The 18,643-nt window shown below is 49.6% G+C and overlaps 1 protein-coding gene across 1 annotated transcript in view; it reads right to left on the minus strand.

The window, feature by feature from the left end:
* Positions 1-10,988, minus strand: part of L3MBTL1 (L3MBTL histone methyl-lysine binding protein 1) — a 33,569-nt gene extending 22,581 nt beyond the window's left edge. The window contains exons 1-7 of the mRNA XM_045295381.1: positions 10,949-10,988; positions 6,932-7,084; positions 6,548-6,774; positions 6,021-6,162; positions 5,672-5,822; positions 5,437-5,563; positions 4,749-4,838 (exon numbers count right to left, since the gene is read on the minus strand). Coding sequence (XP_045151316.1) covers positions 4,749-4,838; positions 5,437-5,563; positions 5,672-5,822; positions 6,021-6,162; positions 6,548-6,774; positions 6,932-7,067 — 873 coding nt within the window. The 5' untranslated portion in view covers positions 7,068-7,084; positions 10,949-10,988. The remainder of the gene's footprint in view (positions 1-4,748; positions 4,839-5,436; positions 5,564-5,671; positions 5,823-6,020; positions 6,163-6,547; positions 6,775-6,931; positions 7,085-10,948) is intronic.
* Positions 10,989-18,643: the final 7,655 nt, after the last annotated feature.

The following is an 18,643-nucleotide window of genomic DNA, read 5'->3' on the forward strand; positions in this document are numbered from 1 at the left end:
TGGTGGATTCCAAACACCAATACAGTGTTCCTCTCCCATCTTCGCATTAGTCATCTCCCAATGGCGTTCATCAGCTCAGGACAGAACATTTGCAAACGAGTGCCTTACAGCCTGACCTTTCACCACCAGAGACCAGGACAGCAGCAGAGATGAACAGCATGCCAACATTCCAGAACAACGGGTCACCAGGAGCCCACAGGGCGTCACAGGACGCTGCTTCTGTTTCAGAGGTGCTACAGACATGTCCTCATATTTCTATTTCTTCTGTTCATAGTTGGCTCATATGGTTTACTCTAGAGCTCCTAACTATAGTGCTTCACATAGGCCTCCCAGGATCCAGGCCTGGGGAAGCCTTGATTGAAGAGGCTGTGACCTGGTGAAAGCTATGCAACGGCCATCCATTTCTATGAAGTATAAATGGACCTTTTTGGAAATCTAATGAAAGCCAGTCTCGTGATTCTAAACAGAAGCCGTTCGCAAAATTTCTGCACGGAAGTCTTGCTGTCGGCAAACCCATCAGTACCATCCACGCTTCTTTATGTCTTCTCCTGGGTCAAAGTTTTTATTTCACAAGTCTTATTTAATTGAATATGTTTTATGTAAGTTTTACATGTCTTCCATTTGCTGCCCACCATCAGAGACACCTTAGTTTCTCCAGAGCTTGTAAAGAGTCATCTTCAACAGAGGCCTTTGTAACCCCCTGCGGAGGTCAGTATCGATTCCCAGAGAGCATCGGGGAATTACTTCCATGGACTGTACCGTCCAATAGTCATTCATCTCAGGCCTTGAAGAATCAGCACAAAAGCAAATGCATTTTCCTGACCATAATGATAAAGCTTAGAGAATATGTAGAGCTTTCATATTCTTCTTAGTGCTGATGGCGGCAACTGAGGTCCCCAATCAGTTGAATGCTAGCCAGGTGGCAAAAACACTTAGTGGGTCATTTTTATTTTTATAGTCATGCCAACAGCAAATCGGTATTGCATTCTGGAAGCCTGAGGACTGGCAACTACAAGCCACTCTTTGCTAAAAATTTTTTTAACTTGTTGTCATTCCAATCTACGCTTGAATGAAATTCCACACAATTCTTAACTTGTTTCCGAATTCCATGTAGTTTTCCTTCTACTTAAATTGTCATCTACGTCCTATAGAAAATGTTTGCAGGTAAATAAACAAGTATTGTTACTCCAGCTCCAGTTGATACAGACCCAGGTCTACGCCAAACAAAAACACGTTTCTGCGATAGGCAAGTGGCTACAGATAAGTTCTTCCAGTAATGCACCTGTCTTGGGAGAGGGGCGCATCTGATCAGAGCACGCAGGAGCAAACAAACAGGGAAGGAGAGTGGAACACATCCTAGTCCACCCAGCCCCAAGCACTATATTCCTGCTCAGAGCAGCCAATGCACAGAGAGGACCATAGGGCTGGCCACACTACTAGACACAACATCCCTCCCTGACCCATAGCGCTACAGTGGACAACACTGGAGACAGTGTGGGAGTTGTGCACGATCTGACCACACCACACCGAGGCAAAACACTAAGGGCATGCAAGAGAGCAGCAAGGGGAGCAAAGCAATGAAGTCCCTAAGGAATACCAAAAATAGACTTTGGGGCCAGGGCGTGACACCCCATCAGACTCCACCGGAAAACACTCCTAAAGGTCAACAAACAGACCTGGAACTATTTATAGACCTTTTTTTATTGTTGTTTGGGTTTTTTTTATTTGTTTTTGTGATTATTATTGTTTTTGCATATCTATCTAGATAAGATAGGCGCGATAAACAATCTGGAGAAGAAAACAATGGGTCCAACAGTTCCAGGGTGACAGGGGGGAGGGGGGGGTGAGGAAAGGAAGAGGGGTGCCAACAAACCCATGGACAAGGGTACAATAAGTGATCTAAAATTGATGGCCATGAGGGCATAGGATGCTGGTGGGGCTTGATTAAGTGCAATGTAGCCAAGAGGAATTGCTGAATGAGGGTTGAACATGATAGTGGGACAAGAACATGATAGTGGGACAACCTGAATGAGGGTTGAACATGATAGTGGGACAAGAGAAAAGTAAAAGGAAATAGAGGAACAAACTAGGAGGCAAAGGCCATTTACAGAGATTTAAATATAGGCATGTACATATATAAATACATTTATATATAATGATAGGGGAATAGATCTATGCACTTACATTTATGTTAAGCATTAAGGTATCATGAGGTGTCATCAAAGACCCAGAACAAAAAATTATATTGATTTGAATGAGGGGAAGGATGGAGTGGAAACCCAAAGCTCATCTGTATAAAATTGGACATCCCCTCACAGAAGTGTCACAAGGAAGAGACGAGCCAGTCAGGGTATAGTATAGCACTGATGAAACATACAACTTTCCACTAGTTCCTAAATGCTTCCTGCCCTCACCCCCACTATCATGATCCCAATTCTACCTTACAAATCAAGCTAGACCAGAGCATTTACACAGGTACAGATATGAGTTGGAAACACAGGGAATCCAGGATAGATAAACCCCTCAGGACCAATAATGAGAGTATCGATACCAGGAAGGTAAGGGGAAGGTGGGGGGAGAAAGGGGGAACCGATTACAATGATCGACATATAACCCCCTCCCAGAGGGGTGAACTACAGAAAAGTGCGTGAAGGGAAACAGTGGTCGGTGTAGAACATGAAAAAAAACAATAATTTATAAATAATCAAGGGTTCATGAGGGAGGGAGGGGTGAGATGGGGTGGGAAATGAGCTGATACCAAGGGATTAAGTGGAGAGCAAATGTTTAGAGAACAATGAGGGCAAGGAATATACAAATGTGCTTGACACAATGGATGTATGGATGGATTGTGATAAGAGCTGTAAGAACCCCAAATAAAATGATTTTTAAAATAATAAAAAAATAAATACACCTGTCTTAGTCTTAGTAAGCTACTTCCAAAAGACCAAACAAAAAAAAAAAGCATCCAGCCAGTGGCTTCTTAGGGGACTTGCTGGGTCAGTTAAATTCAAGGAAGAGAGACCAGCTCAGACGGTGATGGAAACCATTCCTGGGGGCTCCAGAGAGGTGGTCTTGATAGGTTTTCTCAATCAAGGGTGATCACACAGGGGTTCCTCAGGGAGTTTTACAAAGCCTGGAAATTGCATCGGTGAGAAAAAGGCCATGACAGTTGCAATGAAGAATTCTCCATCACAACAATATGCTCGTTCTTCAAGGGTAGCAAGGGCTGTCCTATGAGAATTTTGTTGGGAAATCTTACCCCACTGCCCCACAGCCCTGGTTTTGCTCCTTCGGACTTCTTTTGGTTCCCAAAACACAAAGAACATTTAACGGAACATGGACAACTCCTGGAGGATGTCAAAACTGCCGTTTGGATGTGGCATAAGAGGAAGAGGGCAACATTCTCTGGGGAAGGGCTAGGGAGATGGAAATGCCACTTTCAGAAGCGCACAGACCCCGGTGCCGGAAACGTCGATAAGCAATAGTTTTATATTTCGCTACTTTGGTTTTATAAAAGTTTCAATGGTGACAATGTCAGGAGCTGGTGGCACAGCAGGCTACATGTTGAACTGCTAAACCACTCGGTCACTGCTTGGAAGAAAGATGAGGCCGTCTGCTCCTGTCAAGATTTAAAGTCTCGAGGAGCCCTGGTGGCTTAGTGGTTACATGCCAGGCTGCTATTGCAAAGATGTAAAGTCTCGGAAACTCAAGGGGTAGTTCTTTCCTGTCTTTTTAAGGTCACTATGAGTCAACATTGGCTTGATGCTGGTAAGCTTTCTTAAAGATGATTATGTGGCAATCCTTTTTGACTTTCTCTCACGTGAGTACAGCACTTTATAAGAAATTTGTTAAATAGGGCACAATTGCAAATTAAAACTTTATGCTCTTCAAAAGGCATCGTTTGGTGCAGAATGTGATGGAGGACCAGCATACAAGTAGATTGGGAAAAAATATTTAGCACACACACATTTGACAAAAGATTTACATACAGAATACAGAAGAAGAAGATAAGCAACCTAAAGAAAACTGAGAAGAAATGTATGTCAGAATTAACTTTAATCTACCCCCGCTCCCACCCATGCCTAATTCACAAATTCACCAAAAATTTCATTAAAAAATAAAATGAAAATAATGTAACTTGAAGAGGAAAAAGAACAGAATACGTGTAGGGTTACTCTGAATCTGAAAAACCTCTAAAAAGTGGACTACAATGAGAAGAGGGCCTCCCTGACACGAGCAGAAAAAGGGAAAACATAAGGCTATCACTAGTTGTTCAAATGACCGATTTCCCTACCAATAGATAAGGTACAACACATTTTGCAATGATGGGTGAGGAAGCAATCGTTCAAACCAAAGGGCTGTTGAAAAGATGGAGTTAAGCGAGAGACTAAGAAGGCAATGGAGAAGCCTGGAGGGCCGGAGCTTACTACCAATGACTTCTATTCCATTTTGACTAGAACAAAAGGTTCTGAAGGGGGGGAGGGGGTGTCCAAAGAGCAAGGTCAGAACACTGAAGCCTTGCTCCCCCACCAAAGGGTTCCAGGAAAGGTTGCTCACGTCTTCAGATACTGATGGGCAGTGAGGCCAATGCACAACTAGACACCAGGCTCCACAAACACACGATACAACCCCACGGACACACAAACCAGAGTAACTGTCCCATTCTCTCCCACACTAACCCATGCTCCTCTACGTACCCAGAGCGCAGTCACAACCATCACCCCCACACGACTATGCACACAGGCCACCGTACCAGGCTGGCTGCTGCTCCACTCTTCGCTCTCTGGGGTGCTAGTGGGGGGCTGTCCCTCTGGATCCTTTTCTTCTTCTTGCTTCTCCTGTGGAAGGCAAGCCTGAGCCCAGTGTCCTGCCCTCGGAGGTGGAAGCGAGCCTGCCTGGCTCTCTGGCTACAGAGCATTCTGCCCGAATGACTGGCAATGTCTTCTAGGTCATTGAAAGCCAACAACCCCCTCCCACCTGGGCCCAGACTAACAAGCACACACAACCGAGTTACACAGTCTGTCTACAACTCCCCTCACTCCCAGGTGGGGAAACTGAGGACACACAGGCCTGTCCTGGGTGGACTTCGCCTGCCCCCTAGAACTGCCAGGCACAGTGTCCGCCAGCCTTTCTGCAGCTAGAGCCCCGTGGACCCAGCCTGCAGTGCTGGCGGCTGGGCCCCAGGGACAGCGATCACCCCCAGCACCCACGTCTACCTGTGGTGCCAGCTCCTGTGACTGCACCTTAGCTCTGGCAAGCCTCCAAAGAGCAAGGGAGTGATTTATTCCTTTCCCTCCGAGCAGAATCAGGACCAGATTCAGGATGTCCACCCCACCCCCAGCCCCAGGATGAAATCTCTGCGGGCCCTGTCCTCAGAAGACCCGGATTGAGCTGGGGCTGGGGGAAACTGAGGCATGTCCTCTGCCCACTTCCCACCGGGACCTCTGGCTCCGACTCGTCCTCGGATGGGTTCTGGTATTCCCGGCACTTCCGCTTCTTCATAGGTTTGAGCAGCTCCGAAGCGCTGGCACGCCCGGAGGAGGAGTTCTCCACTATGACAGACCTGGGGGAGAGAAACACCTGCCCTGGGCCCCTCGCCTACACCGCGGCCAGGAAGGGACTCCGCGAACCTACGGGCAGGGCAGCTGAGTTGCAGCCCGCTCCTCCTTACCGCTCCTGGAACAGCGGCGTGCAGCCCGCATTGCTGGAACCAAGATCCGGGCCGGCGCCTGGCTGAGGCCCGCACGCCTGGCACTGACAGGTGGGGTCCTCTTTTGGGGGGTCCTGGGAGCCAACTTCAAGGGGGTCCAGGGGGAGGTCAGCTGTAGAGGCCACCAGGTCCCCAAGGACACGCCCCCGCCCAGGGCCCGCCCACCTCAGAGCCACGCCCCTCGAGTTTGGCTTCCACCTTGGCCCCACCCCCAGGACACACCTGCAGGAGCACCTCTTGGCCCTGCCCCTGCCCGAGGCTCCTCCGGGTGCTCAGAGAGCTACTAGGCCCTGGGGCCAGGGGCTCCTACCCGACCGCTGGGTGCCTGCCTCGCCCCCTCCCGCCGAGGGCCCGCCGTCTGCGTATGTGGCCACGCCTTCGCGCTGCAGCTCGGGGCTCGGGGGCTGCTCCGCTCCCACCGTGGCTAGTGGCGTGTACTCGCTGATCCGGAACTGGAGAGGGGAGAGTCAGAGGACCAGACTCCTGGGCCCGCCCTGGACACCGCCCCCCCCACGCCCTAGACCCCCCTCGGGACCTCCCCCAGGCCACGCCCCCAGAGCCCATCCCTCTTTCTGTCCCCGCCCCCAAGCTATGCCTTCAGGTCCTAAAGTTTAGGGCCTCAAGTGCCTGGTCCCCACCGCACCCGACTCGGAGCAACATCCTTAGAGCCCTGCAAATGCCATCCCCAAACTACCTCACTCCAAGCCACGCCCTCAGAGCCCCTCCCTCAAAGACCCACTCCCAGGATCTCAGTCGCCGCCAGAGTGCACACTCGGCTTCAGGCCCCGCCCCATGGATGCAGCTCCCGGGGGCTAGCCAATCCCCGCAGACACTGACCCGCAGGCCACTCCCAGGAGGAGGGGCCGCAGCCTCGGCCCACTCCAGGAGCCGCAAGGTGCTGGCGCTGGAGCTGGTTGCTGGCCCCGCACTTAGCTGAGGCAGCACGGCAGCCGTGACGGGTTCACTGCCCGCCGTCCGCTCCGGGGCGCCCACAAGGATAGGCTCTCGAGGGAAGCAGGAGACATCCAGGGCACTGCTGGGCAGGCCGATAGTGGCCGAACTGGCTGCAGACGGACACATGGACAGACATCACATAGATGAGCCTAGTGGCCTTGCCTCCATCATACCACGCATGTCTGGGCAGGTGAAAGAGTCATCCCCTCCCCAGGATCAACTGCTGAAGCAGGTAAGGGGTGCTCCTCCCTGGTACCCTTGGCCCACCTGGGATGATGAAGGCAGTAGTGGGCAGGTGGGGGCTAGAAGCGGGGCTGTCTCTGGCCACCAGGTGGACGCTGACCTCGCCTGTGGCAGGCCCCGTCAGTGTCCTCAGCGTCTCCATTTCGGCATGCCCTTCCATCCTGGAAAGCCTACAGGCTGAACACAAGCCCCACCCCAGATCAGAAGAGCAGAGGGGTTTCTTTGAGGGGGGGCTGGCCACCCCAAGACCAGCAACCTATGGAGACAGGCCCCAGGTGCAATGAGATAGGGTGTCTCAGGAGACCAGATTCAGATCTGGCTTCTGCCTCCATCTCCACTCGGAAGTCTCCAGCCAGGACCTGCACTCCTCCTCTACCCTCCTCTATAAGGTGCTTTGAAAACTGGGGCATGCAGAACTCACTCTAGGGAGCATGGCTCAGGACAAGGTGCTGTGTGCTATCCTTAAGACACAACCCAGGCCAAGTTCAAACTTACCTCCTTCTAGATAGCCCACCTCACACAGGACTAGAGTCGCTTCGGTCACCCTCTGGGGATTCGGAGCCGCCTTTCAGGTGCGGATTTCATCGCCCAAGAAGGTGGAACCTGATCTTTTCTGATCAGGTTCTTTTACGCCCTTAGCCCATCACACTCACACAACACCAAACTTCTGTTCAATGAACACATGCATTTGAAGGACCAAGAAGTACTCTACAAGAACCCAGGCAGTTCTTGATTTTGATGTGAAGCAGGGACAGTAGCAGCACTGAATAAAGAGTGGGTTGAGCAGGTGAACCAGCATATGTTGGGGGACGGGGGGGGGGGGGGCGCACGGCTTAATGATGTATCAAATATACTCAACATCTACCATTTACTCAACTCCTAAGATGTGGCAGCCACCTCACTCACTAGGCACTCTCCAATAGAATGTTCTGTGATAAAGGGGATGCCCCGTGCCTGTGCTGTCCAATGAAGTAGCCACGTGCCACCTGTGGCTAGTCTGCCTGAGGAACTGAATTTTAAATTTTATTTCATTTTAATTATGTTGAAAGAGCCACCATGGCCAGTGGCTACCATCTGGACAACACAGCTTTACATCATTCATTATCCTTAGTCTATTGTCTCCATCTCCCAGACACATCTTGATAGCCTCTTCTCTCCGTCTGCAGTGCCACCATGCTTGTCCCAAGCACGATCAGAATTCTTAGACTTCTGACAGTACCTCCTAATCCAGCTCCCTCTTCTGCCCTTCTAGAGGCTGTTCTCTCGCCACAGAGAGCTTCGAAAACACACCACATCACATCGCTCCCCAGTTTCATCCTGGATTAAAATGCTCCAGTGGCTGGGCATTGTCATTACAATGACGTCAAAATGCTTTACCTTCCACAGTCTGAGCTGTCTTCCCCTCTGACCTCAGCCTCCACGAGTCTCCATTCCTTCTATTGCTTGACCTGCCATCCTGTCTCAGTGCCTTTGCTGTTCCCTCTGCCTGAGAGGCTGGTCCCACACCCTCTGTTTGGCTGGCCCACTTCCACCCCCTGGGGCCTCAGCGCACACAAGCCTTTCTTGACCATCGATTTAAAGCCACACCCCCACTCTCTCTCACTCCTGTGTTTATTTCCTTCTCAGCTTGTACCATGTAACAATGTGCATTTCTCTGTTTGCATGTGTGTCTGTCATTGCCGCATGAATGTAATTTCCTAGAGAGTTAAAAAAATAAAGGTATACTGTTCACTGCTATATCGCAGCACCTAGAGGAGTGGCAAGCACACAGGGTAGGTGTTCAGTACGTTGGATTTCTGTAATTCAAACTTTTAAAAGTTTGCTAAGTGACCCATTTCCGAAGAGAATGAAAATCCCCTCCATGAAGAAGCAGGACTATAGGAAAGACATATCAGTTGAAGAAGCACTATAGGAAAGACTGATATCAGTTGAAGAAGCACTATAGGCATGATTGACGTCAGTTGCTTGAAAGTGCTAGCAGTCCTTGACCATGACTTCTGGCCGCTGGGTTAAAACAAAAACAAAAAATCCCAGACAGACCCTGGGCTGAGGCTTACAGAAGAAATGGCTTAGAATCTCAGCTCGCCCACTTGAACACCTATGTGAGTCAGGATTTACCCTCTCTGAACCTCAGCTTCTTCGCGTGTAACACAGAGGTGGCGACAAGGTCTATCTCAGAGGAGGACAGGGTGACAAGTAGATGGAAGATACTTGCAAATCCACATACCAAGAGGCCCTCATCAAACACCACTCCACTCCCGAGAACAGAGAGCTCAGTAAATTCGGGAAAAACAAACACACATGTAAGCTGATTGCTGGAAAAACTGGCTTGCCATGCTTGCTGTTCCCCTCCTTCTCTCCTTCCCCGTGAGTGCTTGTGGTATTCAGCCCACCACGATCTAATCATGAAGATACTTGAAGCTGCAAGTATCTTGCAGGCCTGTGGCAATAACGCCTGGTGTGGAGATGGCCCTCAATCGCCGCTGAATGACTGAGTGAGACAGCTGAGAGCAAAGAGCAGTCAATAAATAAGAGGGGGAAACAGTATTGAGAACTGGAAGTGGCTTAGCCTTGGTTTGACTCCAGACAAGAAGATGATTCTGTTTGGACGTGGGCCAGGCGGGTACAAGACATCAAGTAGTCTGGTAGTGGTAGCCCCCCCACTGGGTTCCTTGCTGTCCCAGAATGGTGCTCAGACAATAGAGTGCCGCCCCTCCCCCCAGTGCTGTCCTTTGGGGGCAACCATCCAATGACTAGTTGGCATGAAGTACAAGGGCCCCCATTCCTTGCTTTGATTTAGGACATCTGAAGGGTCATCGTGGACCCCTGGTGGTACAATGGTTGAGGGCTTGTTGCTAACTGAAAGGTCAGGGTTGGAATCCACCAGTCACTTCTCAGAGGAAAATGTGACAGCCTGTTTCCTTCAAGTTGAGCATATTTGGAATCCCCATGGGGTAGTTCCACTGTCCTACAGGATCACCAGGAGTTGAAACTGACCCAGAGCAATGGGTTTGGTTTTTGGTATGGGCACAAGCAGCCATCCCTGTTCCAGAAGTGTCTTGGGACAAGCTGAGGCCTCTTGTTGAGGTTACACTGGCCGTTCAACTTCTCCATCTGCCCAGCCCTGTTGTCTGTACTACCGCCCAGGGCCAGTCCTACAAACCTCCTACTAACACGTACTCTCCCTTGGAGGCTTTCCAAGAAAGCGCTGTGTCCACAGCAGCGTCTGGCGCGTAGTGGGTGCTCAGTAAATATTTCTCGAATGACTACACCATGTTTATTTTTATCGTGGTCTGCCAAGGGCCAGCCGGCCCCAACCCTGTAGTCTTCAAAGCCTTGTAAACAATTGATGCCTCATAAATGCCCTCCCCCAAACAGGGATTTCTACTCCCACAAACAGTGACGTCTCAGAAACCCACAGGGGATCGCTATGAGTCAGCGTTGACTTGAAGCGGTGAGTTTGGAGTTGGGTGATGGGTGGGGCGGGGTGGCACCACAGACAGACACCTTGGGGACCACAACACATGGGGCACCGTTGGGAGACTGAGCACCACAAACTTGGGGCGTCGGGCCTGCCCAGCCACAGCGATGAGGCGGTAGGTACTGCGGCCTTGAGCGCGGGGCAGGATCCGCTTCCAGCACCCCTCCCACCCCGTCCTCCCAGGGCGGGGGGCCACTGATCCGCCAGCTCCAAAAAGCGGTTACTTTTTTTAAATGCCAAAATGGCGGATTTTAAAAAAATTCTCTTTATGGAAAAAATTTTCCTTTACGTTATAAAAATCAAAAAATAATAATAAAATAGAAAAAGTTTGCTAAATGGCTAACTTCCTTAGAACACCAAAATCCCGCCCTCGACACCTTCCCCTCCATGAATGAAAAACTCCTGATTGCATTTCTCTACAAATAAACGAAGCCCCCTCCTTCCCCTGCCCCCTCTGCTCGCGTCCGGATCCGCTCCCCCCACCCCGAGCTCGGCAACCGCCCGGTACCCTATGCGCTCCGCCCAGACCCTCTCCACTCCCGTTTTCTCGAACATCCTACCTGCGCGCGGTGCTTGGAAGGAGGGCGGCACCGAGACTTGATACCCGAGCACGCGTCGCGCTGGGCAGGCGGTGGAGTCGGGGGCGGGCGGCGGCCCAGGCCGGGGTCCAAGCCCACTTGCCCGCGGGCTCCCTACCTGCAAGGCCAGCCCGTGGCCGCCCCGCGCCACCCAGTCGTGGTCCGAGCCCTGCGCGGCGCGCGCCTGCGCGCACAGGGGGGCGGGGCCGCCCCCCTGCAGGACGCACCGGCGCGGAGCTGAAGCGCAGAGCAGATTTGGGGGTCGCAGGCCCGGGCGCCTTAGCGCTTGCGTCCTCTCGCCCCTCCGCCCGACGGAGGTCTCGTGAGCCTAACGCCCCACCTCCCCCTGGGCTGGTTCGCTCCGCGGGCGTGGCGAGTCCAAAAGCTTCCCACCCTCCAGCGCGCGGTGGGGCGCGGGAACCAGGGCTGGACCGAGTCGCCTGGGGACCCGAGCTGAGTGGTAGGTGACCAAAGACCGGGCTAGCACCTGAGCCAGGTGGATGCGCTGCGCTGCGCGTTTGGCCCCGCCTGGGGAAGGGGAGCCCCGCAGGGTTAGAAACCAGACTGGGAACAGGAGAGGCACGTGCGGATCAGAGGACCAGACGCGGGGCGCAGCGTAGGTTCGGGTGGAGGCCCTTCCTAGCAAGAAGGATGGCATTCGTCGCGCCTGGGTTCCAGTTGTCACTGGTGCGACGAGGACTCCCCGTTATTTTTTCCTGCTTCTCCTACTGGTAAACCAGGAGAGACTAGCACTGACTTCGCGGCAGCGGGCGTGCTTTTAGGAATGGCTTTTGTTCGATTGCCTGGAGCCAGCCCCTGGTCCTCTGTGTTAACTGTCTCCGCAGACTGACTACCCAATTCTTGGAACTGGTTCTCCTACACAAAAGACTCTTCATTACACAGGTCATGGCTCTATTTTCTCAGGGAGGTATGTCATTGGAGAGGTTAGGAGACAGCCAGCCCCAGAAGGGAGGTGAATGCATTGCTTTTGTGAGTGCTTAGTATCTTAAGGAAGCCACTCTCCACTGGCCAGGCAGAAAGGTTTGCACCCTGATGCCTTGGGCACTCTGTGGATCGGTTCACCCCATCCTATGGGTAGACTTGCTGTTAAATCGAGGACAGCCCACCCTGGGATTCTGGTTTGGTGGTTCAGTCTACAGGCATGGTCACAGGAGAGACCTCCCAGTCACACGAGGAGTGGGGCAAACCCTTCACATGGTTGTGATCATTGGGTTTCAGTTTATGCGGAATTTAACGATTCTGGTTGCCACGCCAACGCATTCCATGTGTTCTCCCCTTACTGCAGTGTCAATTTTTAATCACAACTCATATTATTGAGAACAGGATTGCATCAGGGGAGGATGCTGGTTGCCGTAACAAGGAGGCCTCTTTCTACACACCATACACACACAGCCCTCTGCTCATTTGCTCCCGGCCCTTCCCAAGCTTGGTTCTGGGTTCCAGGAGGTTTAATTTCGGAATTTGGAAGATTCAAAGAAAATGGTGAACCTACCCAAGCGCTTGGCTCCTGGACAACAAATGTATCCTGTAGTGTTGATTACAACAGACAAGTGGAAGCTGAGCTTGGGGGTGGAGGGGGTGACCCAGGAAGAAACCACAGACACTATCTTAGGTTGCCAAGGCATTATTCGCTGCCCTCTGGAAACAGTATTTCAGTGGGCTTCATATCCGGCTGGCTGGCTCCTTCAAGGAAGGAGAGCCCTTTCTAAACTGATTTCGAGAACGTTCTGCCTCTTAAATAGGCCGGGTTTTTCTTGCAAGTCGCGGTGTCCCCTTAAGGAGCAAGCAAACAAGTCCAATCCTTCCCTTAAGCAATAGTGTCTTTTTCTTTACTTCAGTGTCTTTTTCAAGTAACTGATCCAAGAATAGACCGCCAACATTACGAAGTATTGAGTAGAATCAGACAACGGTGCGCAGTGCACATCTTTCTGCCCCTACAGAAACTTCAGCTCACCGTTGGGGCTGCCCATGGCTTTTAGGAAATTCATCAGAATGCTCTCTTGATTAACTTGTACAAATCTGACTCCAGCAACATGGTGGGCTGTGCTAACACTCACTGCCACCGAGTCAATTCTGACTCTGTGACCTTATCAGAAAGGGCCGAACTGCCCCTGTGGGTTCCCAAGACTAACTACTGCAGCGAAAAGCCTCATTTTCCTTCTGGACTGTGCTAAAGGGAATGCCTAAAAATCCTGGACTAGACTGTAAGGAAGGAAGAAGGAGAATTCAGGGCAGAACTTGCAAGAAGAAGGAGTCCTTTGGAACCCAAAACAATGAGGAAAGTAAAAACAGAGCAACCCTCGGGGTGGGGGTGGGGGCCTGATAACCCTCTTGACTTGAAGACAGACGGGCCTTGGCTGCTAGGCACTTGGAATTTACTACGTACACCGCAGGAGGTGGGGGCTTAGGTCAATGCCATGCTGGAGAGGGAACGAAAGCCCTGAGTAAAGACTGAGCACTCTACTCCCCATCCCTATCCACGCAGTGCAGAAAGTTCTAGAAAAACTTAATACACTCATCCAGGGAAACAGAAGAAGCTCGTTTCTTCCTGGGAGCTCAGCATCTAGGGGGTGGGGGCAAGTTAACCATGTAAAATCAAAGCCCTAAACCTACACCCAGAGTGGGCTGGAAATGTAAAATTGTACCGTACCCCTTGGCAGGCGTCTTCAAGCTAGAAAAGCAAGGCAAAGATTGGTCTTGGACAAGCCAGACTCTCTCCGCAAAGGCCCAATTGTTCTGAGGAGACATTTCCACATGACTCAGGTCAAATGGGATGGGGCACGATAGAGAACCACATGGCCATCTAGAAAACCCTGGGCCATACTCCACAGCGAGCAGGCTTAACCAGCAGAGAGACTAGCACCCACAATGATGAGAGAAGACTGCCGTTTGCAAGTGTAAGATAAACATCCCGGAACCTACAGTAATAGGAATGAATTCATCCCTGGGAGTAGAGGGGCAAATTTTCCTGTGCAGAATTCCAAATGTCTGATAGTGACCCTGCCTGCAGAGAAAGGAACACAATTCCCCCTTCCTAATGTGAGCTGCCAATGGTGACGTCTTCCAAAGAGAACTTAGCAGAAGGCAAGAGGAAGCAGTAGAGACAAGTAACTACCCACGAGCGCTTTAGCCAAGTGACCAGAGTCAGCATCAGCAGACAGAAACTGTGTTGACAATAATATATATAATTATATATATTTTATATAGATATAACTTGACCTTTGATATAATGTGATGAAAATGACATTTGACCTCTGTGAGCTTTCTCCCTACAATCAGAATATTCATTTTTGCCATTTTGAATACTTGGGTTCTCAAGACCCATTCTTGAATAATAATAATAAAAACCTAGAGCTTCCCATCCCCTCTTCCTTCTTTGCTGGTTTCCTTTCTTCTTTCCCTTCCACTCACTGCTCCCTCTCCCTCCTTCCTGCTCCCCTTTATAAATTAGTAGCAGCTCGCTTATTGCACTGTTGTTGTCATCACCGAGTTGATTCCAATCCCAATGCCCCAATGCACAACAGAAGGCAGCACTGCCCCGTCCTGCCCCATCCTCACAATTGTTCCCATGCTTGAGCCCATGGCTGTAGCCACTGTGTCAATCCAGCCTGTTAGAGCCCCTCCACTTGACCAAGCATGATGTCCTTCTCTAGGGACTGGTTCCCTGACAACATGTCCACAGGATGTGAGACAAAGTCTCACCATCATGGCCTTGGTGGAGCACCCTGGTTGTACTTCCTTCAAGACAGATTTGTTTGTTCTTCTGAAAGTCCGCGGCACTTTCAATAATCTTCGCCAGCACCACAATTCAAAAGCATCAAACTCTTCTTCATTCGTTGTCACAACTACTTATACTTAGATTTTGCCTACATCAGAGCACCTCTTTACCATCTCTCCTGGGTTCCTGGAACCACACAGGAGCCAGAGTTTTCTCGGGTGTAAACATCCAAAAGCTTCCCATTGCCATAGCATCTCCATGGGCTAACAGGCCCAGCTCCTGGTTCTTTCTTCAGTAAGATACATTTACCTCTGTCTCTGGCCTTTGAACTCACTGCCTCTTATATCCAGAATGCTTTTCTTTGGATTGTCATATAACTGCCCTCTCAACATTTTAGTTCAAGTGTCATCTTCATTGGAAAGCCACATCTCTGACCGGTCTGTCAAAGCACATTCCAGCCCGATCACTCACCTATTGTTTGTTGTTGTTGTTATTGTTTGACGTGAACTTGTTTGTCGCAAGACTCCAAGTCCATTTCAGGTTCACATTCCTCCTTTTGTCTTTAAGCCGCTGTGTAGGTTTGAGGGCTAAGGAGTCTGAAGGGGTCACCTATTGTTTTTATGGTCTTCAAAGCACAGATCATGAACTGGAATGGTTTGTATGTTTGCCAGCTGTCTCCCACCAAGAAGACTGAGATCTGCTCCATCACGTATCCCTGTGTCTCAGTGTTTGGAACAGTGGCTGCCTGGCACATGATAGGTGCAGGACAAGTAGTGGCATTTTTATGATGGCTACTGTGGTAGTTACATAATCTGGTGTCAACTTGCGACTATTATGAGGGAAGGGGTGGATGGTCACAGTTTGATGTCCTCATTTAGAGACACAACGGAGTTAAATAGCTCACAGGAGGCCATACACACTCTCTGCTTCACATTCCTGTTGACAAGCCACATGGAGCTGCGCTGATGGAGCCAGAGCCCTGGAACTGGAGGAGCCATGTGGAGACCCATGCCAGTGCTGAGATGCTTCCGCCACCACTGGATCCACACAACTTTCCACCCACTGGCCTGTGATCTTCCTGCAGTCAGCATCATTGTATGGCCACATGAGTGCACAGAGGAATTTATGGACTAGTATCGCCATATGGGACAATATCGGACTTATGGACTTGATCTAACTGGGCTAGGATGTTTTCTTAATGTTCAATTGCTCTTTGATATAAAGTTCTCTCGTACACACGAGTGTCTCCGGATTTGTTTCTCTAGTCAACCCGGACTAACACAGCTACTTTGATGTGGTGCTCACGACAAGAAGCTCAATATGATTGTATGTCCTGTTACGCTAGTAAGATAATAAGATAAAAATCTAATGTGAGTCAATTCTGGCTCATAGCAACCTTCCGCCAGCAGAATAACACTATATAGTGTTTCAAGGAGCCCTAGTGGTGTAGTGAGTTAGGCTTTGGGCTGCAGTTTGAAAGGTCAGCACTTTGAAACCACCAGCTGCTTCACGGGAGAAAGACTTTCTACTCCTGTATAAACTTATAGCTTGGAAACCCACAGGGCAGATCTACCCTGGCTTAAAGGGCCATTATGAGTCCAAATCGAAGTGAGGGCAATGAGTTCGGTTTGCTATAGCCTTTCAGTCTTTACAGAAGTGGCTGCCACGTCTTTCTCCTGTGGAGTGGTTGCTAGGTTTGAACTGCCAATGTTTGGTTAGCAAGCTAAGTGCTTTAACCACTCACTGCCATCAAGTAGATTCTGGCTCACCGCAACTCAATAGGGCAGGGTAGGAAACCCTTGTGGATTTCTGAGACTCTAACTCCTTAGGGAAGTAGAAAGCCTCATCTTTCTCGCAGACTATGATAAAATAGACTTTATTTCCCTTCTCAAAGGATTTCCTCTCCAAGGAAGATCTTCCCAGTGACAAATGCCACTTAGGAAGGATGGCCCATGAGTTCAGAAGTCTCTCTAGAACCTATCATCTTGTTATGCTCTGGTACGGTGTACCTTGGGCAATACCTGATGTCACCTATGAGGTACTTTCATATCCCATAATTAGCTGCTCACAGCAGGGTTACTAGGCAGTTACTGCCTAATCGTCTGCACTCCACTCAGGGAACACAGTAGCTTTCTGGTACAAACCAGGGACCTACACACTTGGACTGTGTCAGTCAAATGAGGGCGCCAGGGGGCTGGCTGGCCTCTCCTCTTTAAGAGCTAATCTACCAAGAGGCAAGAATAGCATTTCTTGGTGTATTTTACTGCATCTTCAGCAATCATTCTCAGTAACTAGACTCTTGACATTCCAGAGAATGTGGACTTCACTCTGAGGGAACACACAAGGATTGTGATGGGCCCCAGAGGATCCCTGAACAGGGACTTCATCACACAAATGTAGAACTCAGTCTCCTGCATAAGGACAAGCAAAGCCTTTTGGTTGACAAACAGTAGAGAAATAGAAAGAACCTGACCACAGCTTGTGCTGTCTCTAGTCCCGTGCAGAACGTGATAAAGGGTGTCCAGTGGGCTTCTGATACACCATTCAGACTTCCCCATCCACATCCTTCTTCCAGGGGGCGGGCCTCCTGATGAGATCTGAAATGCCTTGGATGAATAATGGCTCTGTGGGACTTGGATGTGGCCAGGTGTTGCTTGTCTTGTGCCTCGAATCTAAGGAAGATGAGAACGTTCCTCGGTCAAATGCAGCTTCTTGAATTCTGTAAACCACAACAATTAAAAACAAGGTTATTGGGAACATTCTGGATGATGTCTATGTCCCTGCAGAAAGGAATCGTTCAGCAGGCTGATGAGTAAGGCCTAAGAAATTGTGTATCCACATAAACAAGAGGTCAGATGATTCAATGACAGTAGTTAAGGTGCGGTAACATTCATCTAATGACTCCCCCACCCCACCCCCGTGCACTTGTTAACTCAGGAAACCTTTTCTGGCTTATTTTATTTTTTCCTGGCTTTTGATAGCGAATGAAAAGACGGGACTTTTGTTAACTCGGCTTCATCTCCAACACAAGTATTTTATAGTCATTGATTTGATATGTGAAGTATTCGCTGTTAGGTGCCGTCAGTCAGTTCTGACTCAGAGAGACCCTATGTACAACATTAAAAAAACCACAAAGCACTGCCCGATGCTGCACCACCATCACAATTGTTTTTGTATGTGAGCCCATTGCTGTAGTTACTTTATCAGTCCATCTTGTGGAGGGCCGTGCCCTTTTTTGCAGGCCCTCCAGTTTTCCAAACATGATGTCCTTCTCTAGGGACTGGTCTTTCTTGACACCATGTCGACATGAGAAGTCTATCTTTGCCTCTAAGGAACCTTCTGGTTGTACTTCTTCCAATACAGATGTGTTTGTTCTTTTGGCAGTCCGTGGTACTTTCAATATTCTTCTCCAGAGCCATGATTCAGATGCATAGATTCTTCTTTGATCTTCTTAATTCACTGTTCAACTTTCACATGCAGATGAGGCAATTGCAAAGACCATAGCTTGTGTCAGGCTTACCTTAGTCTTCAAAGTAACATCCATGCTCTTGAACACTTTAGAGAGATCTTATGCAATGAAATTTATTGTTTGATCTCTTGACTGCTGAACATTGATTGTGGACCCAAACAATGCAAGATCCTTGACGACTTCAATCTTTTATCCATTTAACTGGATGTTTTTATCTAGTTGTAAGGCTTCTGGTCTTTTTTACACTGTCATAATATATACTCAAGTTTCAGTCTCTTCCGACACCCACCTTGATCCTTTTTTTTTTAGTCTTTTTATTAGGGGCTCACACAACTCTCATCACAATCCATACATACATCAATTGTGTAAAGCACATTTGTACATTCATTTCCTTCATCATTCTCAAGGCATTTGCTCTCCACTTAAGCCCCTGGCATCAGCTCATTTTTTCTTCCTCCCTCCCCCTCCC

Source organism: Echinops telfairi, unplaced genomic scaffold (assembly GCF_000313985.2).
Source record: "Echinops telfairi isolate 266 unplaced genomic scaffold, ASM31398v2 ScPeMD7_5592;HRSCAF=6446, whole genome shotgun sequence".
NCBI lineage: Eukaryota > Metazoa > Chordata > Mammalia > Afrosoricida > Tenrecidae > Echinops > Echinops telfairi.